Genomic DNA, 20059 nt, shown 5'->3' with positions numbered 1-20059 from the left:
TATTTGACAGACAGAGATCACAAGTAGACGGAGAGGCAGGCAGAGAGAGAGGAAGGGAAGCGGACTCCCTGCCGAGCAGAGAGCCCGATGCGGGGCTCGATCCCAGGACCCCAGGATCATGACCTGAGCCGAACGCTGAGGCTTTAACCCACTGAGCCACCCAGGCGCCCCCTTTCCTCCTCTTTCTTCCCGTTCCTCCTCAGACTTCTCCAGCCGCAGAGCAGGAGGAATATCCAGGGCAGTGTACCTCAGCTTGCAGAAGGCTTCCAGCGGCCACTTGTGGCTGGATCAGGCGGGGCTGGAGCGCATGTGTGGGTCCCCGAGGGGAAATGCATTTCCCTGGCATCCTGTGATTGCAGGAAAAATGTGGGTTCTAGTTCTCTTGCTCAGCAGGTCCACCCTTCAAACTCACCCCCACCTTGGAGCCTGACATGGGGAGACCTCATGAGGGGCTGAGACCACTTCTCAGGGAAATTCAGGGCAGGATCTGGATATGATGTGCCCCCTCTCAGGCCCTCCTTTGGCATCCCATTTCCCAGATGGTAAGACTGAGCCCAAGGGAGCTGGCACAGCTCACAGTCACAGCCAGGACCGCGCAGAACTCCACGGAGAGGAAGCTCTGCTTCCTCTGTCTGGCCACATCCTCTCCTGGCCCCCTGACCCCCTGCAACCTTACCTCCTCACCCCAGGTGCACCCTTCTGACTGGACCCTTGACCCCCTGAATCTGATGCAGGTAATCCCCAGCCAGGCCTGTTCCTTTGTTCCTGCCCCAGCAGTCATGTCTCAGCCCAGGCCCTGGGCTGCTTGGAGGCAGGACTTGAACTCCTGCCAGGGTGTGCTATCCAGAGGCCAGAGGCTTCCTGGTTCTGTGCTAAGAACTAGTGCAGGCCACCCTGATGACTCACGCATAGGGAGGGAAGCCCCAGCTAAGTTTTGGGTCCGATCCTGTTCTCCTGACACCTAAACTCTCAAGTTCAAGTTTTTACCTGCTGCACCCTAGCTCTGAAAGGGCAGGGGTGGCTGTTAACTTGGGAGCCCAGAGTCCCTTTTGCCCATCCCCCAAGTCACCCCCACCACGTGGGTCGGGCTGAGTTCTGAGGATCCGGTACCCGGCCATGTGACCCTGGACTGGTTTCTCGGTGTCTCCCGCTGGCTCTGTCCTCAGGTCTTGGGTGGCTGCCAGGTGGGGAGGTGGCAGACCGGCATCCTGCCATTGGCTGACGCAGCCAAGCCCAGCCTCCCCCAGTTCAGAGGTCAGGGGCCGGGGACAAAGACCTTCCTGGGGGTAGGTGGGAGGGGGTGGAGCTTGTGTGGAATCTGTGCCAGTGGAAGAAGATGACCGGGTGGGGCGGGCAGGGCTGAGAGTGTTCTGGTGGCGAGGAGGGGGGGTGGGGCGGGGCACTGCCCCAGGCAGAAGTGACTCCAGAAATCCGACTGGCGGCGGGGGAGGGGGTGGGGGGTGGGGTGAGGTGGGAGGGGTGGGGGTGGTGGTTTCCTTGTAAGCGGACCTCCTGGCAACCTCCCACTGATTGCGTTGGGGTGCTTTTTCTTCAGTCTCTCTTTTTCTTCTCCCTCCTTCACCCCAATCTCTCCCTCTTCCTCTGCCTCCTCCTCTGGAATTCTCCTGATCCTCCTCCCCCTTTGCCCCCAACCCCAAATGTTTGCCCAGTTCACAGTGCTCACTTTCTCTGCCTCTCCCTGCCCCTCCCATCCTGTCGCGGTCCCTGTCCCTCCTTTGTGAGCAGTCCGGGGAGCTCATCTTTCTGCCCCATTCCTGGGTCTTAGGAACTCACCCTCTATTCCCTCTGCTCCAGGATGTCACAGCTGAGCCTGTCCTGGCTGGGACCGGGGCAGCTGGCAGCCTCGCCGTGGCACCTCCTGCTGCTGGCTGGGGCCGCCTGGCTGCTGGCCCGCATCCTGACCTGGAGCCACAGCTTTTATGACAACTGCTGCCGCCTCCGGTGTTTCCCGCAGCCTCCGAGGCACAGCTGGCTTTGGGGTCACCTGGGCCTGGTGAGTGTGCGTGGGGGACGGGTCTGGGGTATCAAGGTGAATGGACTTCCCGAGGGGTCTGGGATGGGGATCAGGGATTTGGCTGGGGCCTGGGACGGCAGCGAAGGGCTACAGGAGCCGGGTCCCCTGGTGCCCCCACAGTCTTCCCAGGCCCACTGTCCAGGGTCCACTCCCTGCCTGGCCCATCTTTGTTGGCCTGAGGCCAGCAGGTGCTCCTGTCCCACAGGAATCTACTATGACTTCTGCCCTTCTCTCCCCTCCCCCCATGGGGGCACAGCTGGGCTGGAGGATGGATGTAGGCTGTCTGTCCTTTTCCTCCCCTTCCTCCTTTTGTAATCTTGTCTTCCACCCCCCAAGGGATATCAGTGGGCTCCACTGCTCAACCTGGATAAAAGTTGACCAGGAATCAGGGACATCTGGGTGGCTCAGTAGGTTAAGCCACTGCCTTCGGCTCAGGTCATGACCCCAGGGAGCCTGCCTCTCTCTCTGCCTGCCTCTCTGCCTGCTTGTGGGCTTTCTCTCTCTTTCTGACAAGTAAATAAGTAAATAAAATCTAAAAAAAAAAAAAAAAAAAATTTGACCAGGAATCACTCTGGCCTGGACCTTAATGGCCAAATTTATTTCACTTAGTGCCCCCATTTGGCCCATCTTTCCCTGTCCCAGCTTGGTTCCCATGCCTGTCCCACAAGACGAGCAGGACTTCGTCACCTCTGAGAAGCAGTCTGGCCTTGCGGACCACTGCATCAGCCCCGAACCTCCTTGTTCTCCGGGTTGTAGCATTCTAGCACACAGCCCTTCCCCTGGGCTCCCCTGGGCTCCTTCTTCACCCTCCCTTAACAGGTGGGGAGCCCTCAGGGCTCTAATCCGCCTTCCTTCTTCTCTGGCTCCCAAGGCCATCCCCTTACCCCAGGCTCTGGCTTCCAAATGAATTACAAGTTCAAGTTCAGATCTCCGCAGCCCCAGCCTCCCTTTCTCAGGTGGGGTCTCCTACGCATCTCATTCTACCAAGTCAGAGTCGGAACTCGGGGTCCCTTCCTGGCGCTGTCCCACCCTCAGTCTTGCCCATCCTTCTTTTACCCACTTCTCACACTTCGGGGCCCCTGGCCCCCCCCTGTTCTCTCCTGCAGTCAGGTCCTTCAGCATGACCAGACGTGCTGCCTCCACAGCCTCTCCTCAGTCTGTCCCTTCTCTGCAGCCTCCTGCCACTTCTCCCGCCACATCCACTGGCATCTTTCTCCAGGAAGCCGTCCCTCTGACTGCTCGTGCCCCTTATGGCCACTCTTGTCCCCTGTCACCCTTCCTCTCTTGAGCCCTGGAGAGATTTTTCTGAAGTTTAGCTTTTGTTAATACCATTGCTTGGCTGAAAACCATTGTATGAGATTGCGCATCGTTCTGAACATAGAGACTAAATGTTGCCAGGCCCACTGCATACCCTAGATACTCCAAGCTTCTGCTTTCTCTTCTCAACAAGCCAAACCCTTCCTACCTCAGGGCGTTTGCATATGCTGCTCCTTTGCCAGAAAGGGCTTCCCTTCCTGTAGCCACTGGGTTGATCCCTCCTTTTTGTCCAATCTTCAGCTCAAGTGTAACTTCTCCAAGCCTCCCTTGATTTCCCCCCACTAGAACTTGACCTCTGACTTGGTCCTGCTCAAGCTTAAACAGTTAATTGTCCAATTATTAGTGTATTATTTCTCTCTCCCACTAGACAGTAGCACTGGGGGATAGCCATGATATCTATAATGCACAGCTCAGGAGCTGACATACAGTTGAAACTTAATAAATGTTTGATGATGTCATGGTGGAAGCCATGTCCTAGGTTGGGTGAACTTACTATCGCCTCTCTTGGTCATCCAATGCCAAAGGGATAGGTGTCCAGCTTCTCCCTTCCCCTCCTGCAGACCAGCTTATTACAGAGTAAGATGTCCCGAAATTGTGCTGAAGGTTGCCTAAAATTCTGGGTCTTGGAAATTTCTCAGCAAGCCCTGGAAGTAGCAGAAATGTCATAAAGTTACCACAGCTCCTATGTCTTCCTCTAAGGGCTTGGCCATGGAAACTGCTCTGGGTCACTCTTTCTCTGCTAGTCCCTCTTGCTGTGTGTGTGACCTCAGCTGAATCACCCTCCCTCTCTGGGCTAAAGTCATCAAGTGTCTCAGGGTCCTTGGGGATCAGGGGGCAGTCAAAAAGGTGAAAATGACTTCTGTTCACCTGTCTGGAGCACCTGGGAATATTTGTAAGGCCAGGATGAGGCATGCTGGAGAGATGGAGGCCTGGAGATGATGTCTTCCCAGCAGCTAACCCCTTCCCAGGAGCTAACCCCTTCCCAGGAGCTAACCCCTTCCCAGCAGCTAACCCCTTCCCAGGAGCTAACCACTTCTCCTTTTGGGGGATGTGGCCTTGGTTTCTTAATTTGTAAATGACATGACTGATGGGAGAGTCCATAGGTGCAGGGGAGATAGAAAGAGATAGATAGATAGACAGAAAGACAGACAGACAGACAGACAGACAGACAGGATACTCTGTGTACAGCCAGGCAGGAAGTAGGGGCTCACAGGTGGGAGCTGCCTTCCTGACTGATGAGCAGAGCTCATGTCTGTCTGCTGGGGCCTGCCAGGGCTGGAAGGTCTGTAGACCCTTCACCGTGTGGGAACTGGGGACTGTGTAGACTGGCCAGGACATGACAGGGTGTGGGAATGAGCCCCTGGACAAATCCTGAGGTCACCGTGCTGACCACAAACCTCCTCCATGGGGACATTGCTGAGGTTGGAACCACTCCCAGGAGAAGAAGAATCTAACTTCTCAAGCCAAGGTCAGCCTCTCTGTGCGCAGAAAGCATGTCTTCTCCCTGTGATCTGGGGTGCGCCCTTGGGAATGGAGAGGCCTCCAGGACCCTCCTGTACCCAGAGTGAAGGAGCAGGAGGAAAGCAGAGATTCCCTCCATCCAGGCAGATTCTGGACACTCTGTCCACTGTAGAGGCTACAGGGGGACATGCTGTGGCTTCTTCTGGGGAAGTGACAGCCCCTGTTTCCTTCTAGTTCTCCCCATCCCCTACCCCCCCACCCCACCCCACGGAGCAGGGCTTGAGGGTCATAAGTCAGCTGGTGGTCATCTACACCCAGGGACTTATGTTCTGCCTGGGCTCTCACCATTTTTTGCAATCCTGACATTGCCTGATCTGTCACCATGCCACAGGTACCCACCTGGAATACGTGGTAGTGGGACCTGTAGCAGCATCAGAGGGCTGCAGGCCCCTCCTTACCAAGCTTCTGGGCAGCCTCTGTAGATGCCAAGGCCCTTCCTGCTCTCAGGTGCCCTCGGTCATTTCTTTCTTTCTGCACACTGCTTCGGGATGCTTGGAGAGATTCAGCCCCAGGCTCTGTCCTGGAGGAACCTCAGTCTTGGGCACATAGAACTAGAGACATCCCCAATTCTGTGTGGTTAGAATGGGTCTGAGGGAGAGACAGGGGCTGCAGGAACCCAGGGGGAAGCAAGGCCTCTGCTGTGTGGGCAGGCTGGAAGATTTCTTGGAGGAGGAGTCACTGGAAGTGGGTCTGGAATGATGGGTAGGAGTTTTCTTTTTTTTTTTTAAGAAAAAAGATAAAGTGTATACTGTGGAGAGGAACAGCCCACTCAAAGGCCTGGAGGGGATAGAGCTAGCACCTGGCTTTTGAGCAACAAGGAGTTCAGTTCAGTGAGAGCAATGCTGGTGAGACGCAGGAAAAGGTGGAGGGGACAGCAGAGGCAGCAGGGGCAGGGACTTTATTCTGAGGGCTCTGGGGAGCCATGGAGGGTGTGGAGGTGAGGAGGCACAGACTCAGGGAGTAGGAGAGATGGAGAGAGAAACATGGGTGAAGAAAGAGGGAGATACAAAGTGAGGGAGACAGAGGACATACACAAGAGTGTAAAAGAAACACACATACACAGATGTAAACACATATCTATCATCTATCCATCCATCTCTCAACTCTCTCCATCTGTCCTGCCATCCACACATCCATCCATCCATCCATCCATCTGTCCACCCATCCATCCACACATCCATCCATCCATTTGTCCATCCATCCATCCATCCATCCATCCATCCATCCACACAACCATCCATCCATCCAACCATCTGTCCATCCATCCATCCATCCATCCACCCATCTTTCATCCCTCCATTTTCTATCTCCATCTATCTCTGTCATCTAGCTGTCTATCTATCTGTCTATCATCTATCTGTCATCATCATCCTCTAGCTATCTATCAACATCTAAAGAAACAGATGAAGAGAGTGAGGAGAAAGGGAGAGACTTTGAGATAGACACACAAAAAGACAAACAGACCACCAGAATGAAGCTGATTTAGTGAGATACAGAAGTGTAGACTAATAATGTGGGCAGAAAGGGAAGTGGAGGAGGGGGTGTGGTGGGTGGAGGGTTGCAGTGGACATTTGTGAGCTCTGGGGTCTCCTGCCTGACCTGGCCTCATTCTTCCCACCCATCTTCCCCTGGCCCTCCCATCTCCAGGTGAAGAGCAATGAGGAAGGCATGAGGATGATAGAGGATTTGGGCCACTACTTCCGTGATGTTCACCTCTGGTGGATGGGGCCCTTCTACCCTGTACTGCGGCTCGTCCACCCGACCTTTGTTGCACCCCTGCTCCAGGCCCCAGGTATCTCTCCCAGGATCCTCAGCCTAGTCTCTCCCCTGCTCCTGCTCCCAGCTCTTTCCATTCCTGGACAGACCAGGTTGAACAAGGAAATGGGTAATGTTGACAGAGACCTGCCAATAACCAAATGAATGACTCTAGGCAGGTCCCTGGCTCTCTCTGGTTGCCAGTCCCTTTCAGTTTTGAGTGGTGGAAATTCAAAACTGTTGGTCTAAGTAAAGAAAGTGAATCTATTGACTGAAAAGCTGAGAGAATATTGTCTTTAGGTATAGTTGACACGGTTGGATCTAGGTCTTCAAACAGTGCCATTGGGAATCTGTCTTCATCTTGTAGTTCTGTGTTCCTCTCTGACACCTTCATTTTCATGCTGATAAAGATGAATCCGAGAAGCTCAGCTCCCATGGAAATGTGAGTTCATTCTCTGCAGACCTGGAAAAAGTTGCAGGATTCTTTTAAATTGGCCTGGCCTGGGTCACAGAGACCAGTTTTTCATCTAGTCACTGAGACTTGATTGCTGAGGCTTAGGGTCATATGCTTAGCTCTGGAACAGTGAGTGGGATGGCATGGTCAACCTCCTAATTACTTGGATTGAGAGTGGAGGAGCAATGAGATGCTAGTTCCAGAAGGGGATGGATGCTGGGCAAGTAGATACCACAGATGTTCAGCCACCAGCATCACAGCTAGGTGGGCATTTCTTGGGTGAGGAAACCAAGGCTCAAGGAGACATAATAACTTCTGAAGGCCACATAGTATGTTGAAGCTTCCCTCTTTTGTGTGTTCTTGGCTGCTCTAGCTGCCTCTGCCAGAAGGGACTCTAAGCTGGAAAGGGATTTGGGGTATGAAGATGGCAAGAGTATTATGGGGGAATGCCTACCAGATCTCAGATCGGTCAACTGTCTGGTTGGCCGTGGGGGGTTGGTCTAGAGCCCAAGGGCAGCTCTTCGTGGTGGGTGGAGCTCAGCATCTGAGGGTGGCAGCATCCTTTGGTCTCTTTAAGGACATAGGAACTCCTTACCTAAGCATTTAATAGCCAGTATGAGGTGGAAGAGGATACTGAGGAAAGCTAGGTCATGCCTGGGCCATGTCTGCGCCATTAATGGGAACTTTAAATCCTGTCTGGACCATTTGTGGGTCACATGGAGGTCATGTCAGGTTGTCTTGGGGTCCATATCAGAGCACATTGTGTCCTGTCTGTGTGTGTTACACATGTTGTTTCATGTCAGGACATGTTCACACATGGTGGGGCCATGTCAGTTGTTACAGGAGATGTCAGGGGTTCTGGGACAGATGAGGTGTCCTAGGTGCCAGTAAAGACATTTTGTGGATTTGTGGTAGGGGTTTTGAACACGTTGGAGCAGGTAGGAGCCATGTCAAGATGTGCTGGGGTGTGTTGTGCCATGTTAGGGTGCATCTAAGTACATGGGGTTGTTCTGCCTTTGTTCTGCTCTGTGCTGCAGCCTGGTCTGGGCCCCCTTCATCTGCCCGCTCCTCTCTGTTTCCTCCACTCTTGTTCCCATTCCTGCTATGCTGGGCTTGGAGGGGGTATGCAGACCGCTGGTTGGGATCGTCCACCTCCCAACCAAAAGCCCCTCCCCACCTTTTTTCCATGGCTCCTGATTGTCGATCTCTTGTGTCAGCCACCATCATACCCAAGGATATGTTTTTCTACAACCTCCTGAAGCCCTGGCTAGGTGAGTAACTGTTGGTGAAGGGGGTCGGTTGACCTCAAGGTTGACCTTGAGGTCTCAGGGGAAGGCACTGCCCTTGTCCATTCCTTGTGACTGCCTCTACTAGGGGATGGGCTCCTGCTGAGTGCTGGTGACAAGTGGAGTCACCACCGTCGCTTGCTGACACCTGCCTTCCATTTTGACATCTTGAAACCCTATGTGAAGATTTTCAACAAAAGTGCAGGCATCATGCATGTGAGTTCCTTAAATCCAGGGTCCCAGCTGGGGCCTTGGGAAAAGGGAAGTAGCCCCAGACACATATGATCTGGAGTCCTGGCTTTGCTGTATGGTTTTAGGGCCATTCCTTTTTCTCTCCAACCTTCCGTTTCCCCATCTGTAAAGTGTGTGTGTGTGTGTGTGTGATACGCCCAGCTTAAAGAGTGATCAAGGTGATATATGGAATCATGATCCTGGCACATAAAAGGCACTCAGAATGTTTTAGTTTCTAGTCTGCTTCACTGAAACTGTAAAATTCAAGACATAAATGATGAAGATTGTATAGTAGCTCGTTCTGCAGAGCATTCACCTTAAAACTCACTGGGTTGAAAAAAATGAATGTTTGTTGTTGCTTCCAAGATGATGAATCAGTAGAGTAGTTCTTATCTTGGCTGGAATCACTCACACATCTGTGGTCATGGGCGGGTTTGGGAGACCACTCTGCTCGTCCAGGCTCAGCTCTGCTGCATGTTTGTCCACTGGTTGAGGATCGCCTTGGTGAAACAGCCGGATGCTTGCATTTATCCCTCATCCTCCAATAAGCTAGCCTGGGCTTGATCACACGGTGGAGACTCCAAGAGAATGAAGAGAAACATGCAATATCTCTTGAAGTTTAATTTCAGAACGGGCAACTATGACCTCCACCTTCTTCTGTTGGCCAAAGCAAGTCCCACATTCAGCTCAAGAGCTGGAGAAAAAGGTTCTACCTCCTAATGGAAGACCCGCACAATCTCATTGCAAAGGGTGAAGGTATAGGGAGGGACAAAAGAATGGGGACATTTTTGCAGCAGTCACCTACCACTATGATAATGACGAAGATGAGGATGAGAGCTAACAGTCATTCAGCACTTGCTGTCTATCAGAAATTATGTGCCAGTCGTACTGCATATGTTGTCTAATTTAATTTTCACAACCATATGAGTTAGAGATGATTATTATTGCCCCATTACAAGTGATGAAATTGAGGCTCAGAGAGGTTAGAGCGCTTGCCAGTGTTCACATAGCTAGCAAGTAAACTAATAAGTGAAGCTGGGATTCCAATTTGGTTTGTCTGACACCAAAGCAAGTCATCCTGTTACCAAAGTTTGACAGATAGAGCCCAGTGAACTTTGACAGGAGGAATGAGTTGACTAAGAGCACACAGAGTATAGGAGGCAGAGCCAGGTTTTGAACTCAGGTCTCCTGACTCCCGGCCACAGGGTCTTCCCCCCCACCCCTTAATGGCACCTTAATAGTAACAGTTTCCACTTTCACCCAAGCCTGGTCATTCCTGGTGTTGGGTGTCTGGGGTGGAGGATCGGGAGGCTGGGCCTGGGGGAGTCCAACCTGGTGGTTGGGCTGAGGAGCTCAGGAGTGGCAGGTCCCAGCCCCAGATTTGCCCCTTTCTCTCTCCAGACCAAGTGGCAGCATCTGGCCTTGGAAGGCAGTGCCCGTCTAGACATGTTTGAGCACATCAGCCTCATGACCCTGGACAGTCTGCAGAAATGTGTCTTCAGTTTTGACAGCAATTGCCAGGAGTGAGTCTTTCCAGGGCGTGGATATTGAACCATAGACCCAAGGGGGTGGATGGGGAAGGGAGGTCTGACCAGGGCAATCAGAAGGGACTTCCTGGAGGAGATGGATCAGAAGTAGACACTGAGGGACAAGGAAGGGAAAGAGAGCAAGTGATCGTTTCAGGTAGGTAGAAATGTTTGATAAAGTCCAGGGGGCTAGGATGAGCAAAGCATGTGTCATAGTGAGGAGCCACCTTGGGAATGAGGTTGGAGGGCTTGGCAGGGGCTATATCTTAAGGACATTCAAATCCAGACAAAGGCATATGAAATTTCTCCTGAGGTTTCCAGGGAGGTAAGGAGGGTGGTTTGAATAGATGAGGGTCATGGTCAAAGCTGTTTTTGGATATCTGACTCTAGAGAAGACCAGCTGTTTAGTATAGACACAGAATTCAAGGAGACCATGGAGAGGAGGAGGCTTGAATTTGGTGGAGAATATGGGGCAGATTTGGGAGAGACTAAGGAAGAATGGGCAGGGTCAGATATTGTGTAGGAAAGAGAGGAGACAAGCATAATGCCCAAGCTCTACCCTGGAGTCTGGGACCTGAGGCTGTCATAGAGGTGGGATGTAGAGGGAGAAACATGCCTGGAGAACTCTCTTGTTTTGGATAAAGGCCATGGGGCTCTGATGAGCAAAGTGTCTGCCACAGTGCTTCTGGTTTTCTGGTTGGAAGGCACTCCTGGGGTTTCATGTGGGTTAAAAAGGTGTTTCTTAAGGTTCTCTCTGGCCTGGCCCTGCAGGAGTCCCAGTGAATATATTTCTGCCATCTTGGAACTCAGTGCCCTTGTGGTGAAACGGCAAGAGCAGATCTTCCTGACCATGGACTTCCTATACAATCTCACTCCCGATGGGTGGCGCTTCCGCAGGGCCTGCAACCTGGTGCACAACTTCACAGATGCTGTTATCCAGGAGCGGCGCCGTGCCCTCATTAGCGGGGGTTCCCATGACTTCCTCAAGGCCAAGGCTAAGACCAAGACTTTGGACTTCATTGATGTGCTCCTGCTGGCCAAGGTGGGCTTCCCTGGGATCAGAATTCAAGAGATAGAGTGGACCTTGACTTCAAATGTCACGTGGAAGGACTTGGACTTGACCTGCAGGGCACTGGGCAACCACGGAAGGTGCTCGAGAAAGGGAAAGAAGGGTCAGTGATATGTTTTAGACATGACTCTGTCGAAGGCAGTGTGGAAGGGATAAATAAAAGGCAGGAGACCAGGGAGGAGACCTGTGGGGTGGGCTGTAGAGATGATGAAGGACAGATCCTACTTTGATGATGGAGCCTGAGGGACTGTTTCAGATTAGACTCAGACACCCTCAGAGCTGGCATGATTCAAGAGGTCTTGCCCTTTTTCCAGGATGAAGATGGAAAACAATTGTCAGATGAGGACATCCGAGCAGAGGCTGACACCTTCATGTTTGAGGGTGAGCATCCCAGGCAGGGGTCTGGCAGGGGTCTGTCCAATCCCAGGAACTTGGTAGGTGGACCCTGGACCAGCCCACCCCACCCCATCCTCCCTGGGGGCCTTAATTAAAGGCGCTGTCCACCTTCTGGTGCTGAACAAGCCCAGAGACCCAAGCCCGTCTGACTGCTTCTCAGGCCATGACACCACCGCCAGTGGCCTCTCCTGGGTCCTGTACAACCTTGCAAAGCACCCAGAATACCAGGAGCGCTGTCGGCAGGAGGTGCAAGAGCTCCTGAGGGACCGTGAGCCTCAAGAGATTGAATGGTGAGTGCAGGTCCTCTTGGTTTGTTCCTGAACCTCTCTCTTTGGCTTTGCTCCCCAGCTGGGGGGAGAAAAGAACTTTTTCTTAACTCTGTCATTATTGTTTCCTGGAAATAAGAGCAGAGCCTAGAGGCAGCCTGGTACCTAGCCTGGAGAGCAGGGAAATCTTCTAGGCATATGCAACAGAAAGATCTGAGTGTCCACATTTCATTCTCTGCTTACTTGCTATGTAACTTTAATAAAATCAGTTCCCTCTTCTCAATACCTTTTCTCCTCTGTAAATGGTAGTGGGGCAGGGAATATCTCCTCCACAGGACTGCTTGGAGAACTGTGACAATGGGTTTAGAGCAGATGGCATCCAGCATGTATGTGTTCAGTAAATGAAATTCTCCTCTCCCTTGCTTTCTGTCTGGAGTTGCATGTTTTGCCGAAAGATCCTCACTCCCCTTAATTTTTGCTCTTATATCCAATTACCACCTAACAATCTATTATAGGGAGTCACAAGAAGTTTTTGGGTGTGAAAAAATCACCCATTTCTTTGTTCAATAAACGTGTCTAGACTGCTTGCCCTCTCCCAACTCTGTGTCCAGTCCCATTCAAGTCTTACCTGGGCAAATCTGGGGCGGATAGGAAAGAAGGTGGGTGAGGTTGGGCAATGAAGCAGCAAACAGGAATTTACCACTCTGGTTTTGGGTAGTGGACCGTGCTCCAGGCCTTGGGGATACCTTGTGCAAAGACCAGGATAGAGGCATACAGGAGTGAGCCTGGCATGTTTGGCAGGAGGTAAAAGTAGGCTGGATCTTCATGAAATTTAGAGTGTAAAGAATCAGAGGGGCTCCCAGTGAGGCTAGAGCTGGTAATGGAAGTCCTTTTAGGAATGCTTTGGAAACCATGTAAAGAATTTCCAAAGGTGGCAGTTCAAGTCCTTTGGGAAGCCAATATTGGATAAAAGATAAAATAAAAGTGGGCAGGGATGCTGCCATTAGGAGAGTCTTACATTTGGGCAGAAATGGTCAGGAAGTAGGGACCCATCATGCCCTGTCATTGGCTGGGAGCTACCTAAAAAAGCATGAGCTTGGCTTGAATACTGCCACGGATCCCAGAGACCCTATAACTGATGCTGTCAGCCAACTGCACTCCTTGCAGCTGGACAGCAAGCTTTTTTTTTGAAGGGAGATTCATGGTTAACATAGGATGGCAATGGGGAGTCATGGGAGATGTTTAAGCAGAGGAGAGAAAAGTAAGATATTATTAAAAATTATGTAGTTATAGGGGCAAACTGGAGGCAATGAGCTGGAGCCTGGGAGCCCAGGGTGCAGATTTGGGGCCAAGGGTTGAAGGATGCAGAGGAGATACTATACCGAATACTTTGGAAGTAGTGCCCTCAACTTCAAGGCTTTGCTCAACATAGCAGCTCTGTGAAGTGGAGAAGTGTTTTTCTGCTTCTTTCAACTTCAAACAGTTATGCACTTGGTAAAAATTCAAATAATATGAAGTGGTTTATCATGGATATAAGGCTTTGTCTTTTTTTCTTTCTCAGCTCTATTGAGATACAGTTGACACATAATATTGTGTAAATTTAAGGTGTACAACACAAAGATTTGTGTACATGTAAATTGCAAGAGGAGTAGAAGGTTAACCTCTTCTATTATTTCACATAATCCTCTGTCTTATGCCAGCACCCCAACCCCATCCCCACCTTTGATGGTTTCCTGTGTCCTTCAGTCTATGCCAACATGTATCTGTCCACCAATTCTTACTTCACTTTTCTTTCTACAACTAAGAGTATGCACAGAACATTCAGGCATGCACATTGACAATATAACTTCAAGATCTTTTCATTTTTTTCCCAAGATATAAATTTTGGGAAATTAATTTGAATTACAAAATCAGTAATGGGAAGAAGACTTTTTATTTTTTCTGCACAAAATGAAACACTGTGGAGATGATTAGGTTCACCTTTGTTGCCCTCTCTCCGAGCCTAATCAATGCCTTGTCTCCTGAGGGAACTCTGGGGACATCAATTTGTCATATGTCCTTTCAGACTTTTCTGAAATTCTTATAGTTACATATTTATATTAATTATTATAGTTTAATAGAAATACATGCTCACACATTTGGTCACTTGTTCTTTTCACTCAATATTGCATCTAGAGCTCCTTTCTGAGTGCTGTATAGCATTGCATAAATTATTCAGCTCACCCCTCTGTTTGTGACATTTATGTGAAGATCTGTAGTTATGATAGATATTGCTGAACTGCCTTTCAGCATCTCTGTATGGATTTGTCCTGCAGTGTATGTTAGGACTAGTGATCCCTCTTGCCTCCTTTTTGATAGCTGTATAGTATTCTACCACACGGATGTACTGTGATTTATCTAAACATTCCTCTGTTGATAGACACTTGTAATTTGGGGGCTTTTGCTATAATAAACATAATGTAGGAAACATCCATGTACACTGACTTTTGCTCATGTGTGTGGTTGTCTCTCCAGAACAAATTTCTAAAAGTGGTGTTACTGCATCAAAGACCATTTGAGTTTTCACAGTTTAGTAGCTCTTGGCAAATCCACTCCTACAAATGGATTTTCTTTTTTTTTTTTTTTAAAGATTTTTATTTATTTGTTAGAGAGAGAGAGAGATACAGAGCGCAAGCACAGGCAGACAGAGTGGCAGGCTAGAGGCAGAGGGAGAAGCCGGCTCCCTGCAAGCAAGGAGCCCGATGTGGGACTCGATCCCAGGACGCTGGGATCATGACCTGAGCCGAAGGCAGCCGCTTAACCAACTGAGTCACCCAGGCGTCCCAACAAATGGATTTTCAGAGTGCAGTTTCCTTGCATCTTCACTGACAGTGTGTTATGAAACTTTAAATAAGTGAATATAATACTTTGTTATTCTAATAAATATCACTTTAAGTAGGGTAAAACTGAGCACTATTTTCATATGTTTATGAACCATGCATATTTTTTTTCCTGCGAAGCATCAGTTTGCGTAATTTGACCATTTTACTTTGAGTTTTTTTTTCTTACTAATTTATAAGGACTCTTTAAATAGAAAGAGCATTAGTTGCTTTTTTTTTTTAAAAGATTTTATTTATTTATTTGACAGAGAGAGATAGAGATCACAAGTAGGCAGAGAGGCAGGCAGAGAGAGAGGGGGAAGCAGGCTCCCTGCTGAGCAGAGAGCCCGATGCGGGGATCGATCCCAGGAACCTGAGATCATGACCTGAGCCGAAGGCAGAGGCTAAACCCACTGAGCCACCCAGGCGTCCCAGCATTAGTTGCTTTTTTATTTTTTTAAAAGATTTTTATTTATTTGACAGCGAGAGACACAGCAAGAGAGGCAACACAAGCAGGGGGAGCTGCAGAGAGAGAGGGAGAAGAAGGCTTCCCGCTGAGCAGGGAGCCCGATGCAGGGCTCCATCCCAGGACCCCAGGATCATGACCAGAGCTGAAGGCAGACCCTTAATGACTGAACCACCCAGGCGCCCCTAGTTGCTTTTATATTATGCAAAAATTCTTTCCCAGGAGGAAAGAATGAAACTACTTTAGTTTCATTCATTTCTTTATAGTCACATTTATTAGCTTTTTTTATATCTTCCTTTTTTTTTTAATGCTTGGATAAACCCTTCACACTAATACTAAACTGTAAAACTTGTTTGATTTTCTTCTAGTGGATTTATTTATTTAAAAATGTTATTTAACTTAAATTTTATTTAATATTTTTATTATTATTTCTTACATTTAATCCTTTTTCCATATGAAATCCATACTGGTCTAAGTGCTGAATTAGGAATCTGTTTTTTTCTCCGAATGGTTAACTGATTATTTCAACAGAATTTGATACGTATTTTTGTATTTGTCTTAGGATTTTAAATAACAGTTTTACAATAAATTAAATTTGTTTGCATGTTAGGGTTTATCTCTGGACTTCATTCTGTTCTATCTATTCGCATATTCAAACGTAAGTACTAAGTAGTCTTCCTGATCATATTAAAAAACATTTTCATACTTGATAAAGTTGGTCCTGTCTCATTACTTTGCATTTTTTCTTGCATTTTAACTTATTTCATTTGATTCTGTGATTGGATTGGGTAGTTTGAAAAATACTCTTGACAATTTTAATTAGTTAGTTATTTGGGCACCACGTGCCAAAGATGAAGTTAACCGTGGCCCTCAATTCATGACTAATTATCATCATTTTTCTATACAATACTTACTTATTTCCATTCATCCCAATTCTCCACTTGCAGCCATCCACCTGTATGATTCTAGAGCATTTAATCCTTTTGTTTGCATAATTTGTTGTTTTGGGTGGATGTATCTTAAAATTCACAAATATGTGTTATATCACAGATCAGGTCCTGCTGGTTCTTACCTTTTTCAGAAACATAGCACTATGATTTTATTAGACATCCCTGATTCTGTGTTGCATTTAGGTTCTTGCTTTGAAATGTCATATAGAACTCTCTCCAGTCCCTCAAAGCTTAATACCCAGGAGGCTTCTATCTCATTACTGCAGTGAATATCTTGGTGTGCATGTTTTTATCTACCTGTCTGAGACTTTCTCTGGGTTCTGTGCCCAAGAGCCAGCTTGCTAGCTTGTAAAACACCCATTACCTTTCCTTGATCACACTGATGCCTTCTAGAGTGATCGTTCCTGTCCATACATTCACTATCAGCGCATGAGGTTTCTCTACCCCTACACTTCAGCTACTTAATCCTAACCATCACCCACCTTGTTAATTCTCCCCTTGAGTAGATGTGAGATAATATTTCATTGCTAGATATTTTCCATTTCTCTCATAACCAGCGACTTTGAGCTTCTCTTCATGTTTTAAATCTCTGAGTATGAGCTCCCGTGAATTCCTAGATCATGTTCTTTGTCTGCTTATCTCTTGAGCCCCTGTCATCTCTCGTGTTGATTTGCAGGAATTTCTTGTATATTCAAGATGCTGTTCTAGATCTATCTAGCTATTGCAGATAATCTGTGAATCTCTCCTCTGAATGTTAATTTGGTCCCTGCTGTCTTTTGTTAAACAGAAATCCTTAATTCTGTGCATATTTTTCCTTTTTTTTTTTTTGTCTTCCAGTTTATGTGTTGGGGGTTTTAAGAATTCCTTCCTACTCATAGGTCACAAAGATGTCTTCTATGTTATATCTTCTTTTAACTTTATGGTTTTATCTTTTAAATATAAGAGAAGACTCCATCTTGATGTGGAGTGTGTGATAATTCAGTTCTTTTTGTTTCCACATCATCCGTTGTCTGAGCCATCCATTGTCCAGGGGCTGTGGGGCCTCCTTTACAGATGTTACATTTTTACATATCCATGTGCCTGTCTCTGAGCTCTCTATCCTGTCCCATGGGTCTATTTTCCTGTTCTTGCAACAGTGTCATGCTGTTATTTTATTTTAATACCACGCTTTTTCTGGTGGATGAATTCCCTTTCTTCAATTTTTGTTTTTAAATTGCTATAGCTCTTGAACTTTATTTTTCTTCAAATGTAGTAACATCACTGAGTTCCAAAAAAACCCAACAACTAGATTTTTACTGGATTGCCTTGAATATATCAATTAACTTGTAGGAATCCACATCTTTATAATATTAGGTCATCCCACCTTAGAGTGTGGGTCTCATTTGTTCAAATAACCTTTTAAGTCCAGTATAGAGATTTTTTTTCCCTTTTCAGCCAACTGTATACCTTAAATAACTTTCTTATGCAAATATGTTAATACTTTCAAGGATTCCTGTGAATGGTGTGCTTTGCTCAGAAATGCTTCTAGGGTACCTGGGAGGCTCAGTTGCTTAAGCCACTGCCTTCACTCATTCACTCAGGTCATGGTCCTGGGGTCCTGGGATCAAGTCCCACATTGGGCTCCCCCTGCTCTGTGGGAAGCCGTCTTCTCCCTCTCCCTCTGCCTGCCAATCCCCCTGCTTGTGCTGTCTGTCAAATAAATAAATACATTCTTTAAAAAAAAAAAATTCTTCCAAAAATACCAGGCTAAATTTCCTTCTAGTGACTTTTGTGATTTTGATTTTCTAATGCCTAAGTCTTTGGCCCATCTGGAATTTATTTTGTTATAGAAGTGAGGGTCAGAGCAAGATGGGGAGAGGGTCTTCAGGGGCAGCAGGAGGGCTGGGGGAGTCTTTGATTCGATCCCTGGATAATTGTTGGGGGTCTTCCTTAGGGACGACCTGGCCCAGTTGCCCTTCCTGACCATGTGCATTAAGGAGAGTCTGCGGCTGCACCCACCGGTTACAGTCATTGCCCGCCGCAGTACCCAGGACGTCGGGCTCCCTGATGGCCGGGTCATCCCCAAAGGTGTCCACAGCATCAGGGGGAGGAGGGTGGTAGTTTCATCAGCTGAGACCTCACCCTGACTATTACTCTTTTCCCTCATAGGGAACATCTGTGTCATCAGCATCTTTGGGATTCATCACAACCCGTCTATCTGGCCGGACCCTGAGGTGCAATTCCTCTCTCTTCTCCATCCCTCGACCCAATGAAGCAGCAGGGTCCTGACTGTGGAAGTCAGACACTCCCTTTCCACTATATCCACATCAGTCTTTTCTAGGATTGTCTGGGTATCTTGGGAAACCCCACCCAGCAGCCTTGCCTCTCTCCACCCTTAGGTATACAATCCCTTTCGCTTTGACCCAGAAAACATCAAGGAGAGGTCACACTTGGCTTTTATTCCCTTCTCTGCGGGGCCCAGGTGAGCTCAGGGGGCAACCGAGGTGGGAATGGGGCGGTGGGGCAGGGGTCTGGGACTGAGATCCCAGACAAGGTTTTGGGGTGGCGGGAAAGGGGGAAATTGAGGATGGCTCTCCTTCTCTCCCCTCCTCAGAGGTTAGAGGTAAGGGTCTGGGAAGTGGGGGTAGGGTAGGTCCAACGAGGGGTCCACGGTGTGGGCCGCGCCCCTTCCCCCTGTCTCCTGGCCTGAGTCCAGGGCTGGGGTTCGAGCCAAGCTCGGGGCTAGGCAAGCCCACATGGGGGTCCCAGGCATGGTTTGCTCCCCTCCTGGATCCCTGCGGGCGGGGCAAAGGGTCCCGGACCAGGTTCTGGGCGCCCTGGGGCCTGCTGGGGTCCCTGGCGAGTCAGAGCCCCCACTGGTGCCCGCAGGAACTGCATTGGGCAGACGTTCGCCATGACTGAGATGAAGGTGGTCCTGGCGCTGACGCTGCTGCGCTTCCGGGTCCTGCCGGGCGAGGAGGAGCCGCGCAGGAAGCCGGAGCTGATCCTGCGCGCGGAGGGCGGACTCTGGCTGCGCGTGGAGCCGCTGAGCGCGGCACCCCGGTGACCCAGACCCTACACGCCTCCCTTTACGGATTCCTGGGGATGAAACTGTGTCATCTCCTCAGTCGGAGCCTCACCGAGAGCCAGCAGGAGGCGCTTGGGACCTGTGGGCACGCAGGGGTGGGTGAGGGGAGGGGAGACTGATGTCTGAGCCCAAGACCCTGACAGCCTTTTCAGCTGACTACAGGCCCCATGCTGAACTCTCTCAGAGTTCATAATAAGGTAGTTTATCCTGTAGGCAATAGGGAGCCGTGGGAGGTGTTTGAGCAGGAGGGAGATCAGGGTTAAGGACTGACTTAAGGGGCATGTCTGAGTCTCTGGGTCACAGGAGAACACGTGGTGGCACTGCACTCTGATCACCCTGCTCTCTGTTCATAGCTAATAAACCTAAACTTTTTAACCTCAGAATCCTTTACTATGTTTCTATAGTTAACTCTGTTTACTTCAACACAGCAAATATAGATACTTTATCCTGTGTGTCTGATCATTGCAATCACTGTGTCTGTTATACAGGCTGTTTTTGGTGGTTTTCACTGGTAGGTCGTGTTCTTGTGTGCCTGGTTATCTTTGTCTGGGTGTTGGTTATGATATTTGAAATAACATTTGTAAAAAAAAAAACAAAACAAAACACTAGTAGAATTTGAAGAAGGTAGCTTTTCTCTAGGGAGGAAGTCTTGGAGCCTTGCTTGTTGAAGATTATGTTAAATGAAGCTCAAGGCTTGTGGTGCCCAAGATCAGGAAGGCACTTCCAATTCGAGCTGAGAACAAACTTACAGGGTCCTCTAGTCCTCTCACCACAAGGGGTGTAGCTTTTTGAGGTCTCCACTTATGTAAGGAGGGTCTTCTCACAATTCCTTTTTCTTGTATCCCTGGAGGCTTTGCTTTTT

The 20059-nt window shown here is 48.9% G+C and overlaps 1 protein-coding gene across 7 annotated transcripts; it reads left to right on the top strand.

Annotated features, from left to right (window-relative positions):
* Positions 1-1268: 1268 nt before the first annotated feature.
* Positions 1269-19580, top strand: LOC309852699 (cytochrome P450 4F6-like). Of its 7 annotated transcripts, none has more exons than XM_082709804.1 (13): positions 1269-1286; positions 1816-2014; positions 6521-6665; positions 8300-8353; positions 8457-8584; positions 10001-10122; positions 10897-11167; positions 11509-11575; positions 11751-11880; positions 18064-18197; positions 18279-18343; positions 18509-18591; positions 18999-19580. In XM_082709804.1, the coding sequence occupies exons 2-13, from the start codon at positions 1817-1819 to the stop codon at positions 19174-19176; spliced, it is 1575 nt and encodes a 524-aa protein (XP_082565930.1). In that variant the 5' UTR covers positions 1269-1286; position 1816; the 3' UTR covers positions 19177-19580. The 7 variants fall into 7 exon arrangements, with proteins under 7 accessions (XP_082565930.1, XP_082565931.1, XP_082565927.1 ...); XM_082709805.1 differs by lacking the exon at positions 1269-1286 and adding an exon at positions 1303-1344 and having other exon boundaries at positions 11023-11167; XM_082709801.1 differs by lacking the exon at positions 1269-1286 and adding an exon at positions 1303-1344.
* The last annotated feature ends 479 nt before the right edge of the window (positions 19581-20059 follow it).

Source organism: Mustela nivalis (genome assembly GCF_964662115.1).
Source record: "Mustela nivalis genome assembly, chromosome: 1".
NCBI classification, from domain to species: Eukaryota; Metazoa; Chordata; class Mammalia; order Carnivora; family Mustelidae; genus Mustela; species Mustela nivalis.
This window is presented reverse-complemented; position numbering and strand designations above follow the sequence as displayed.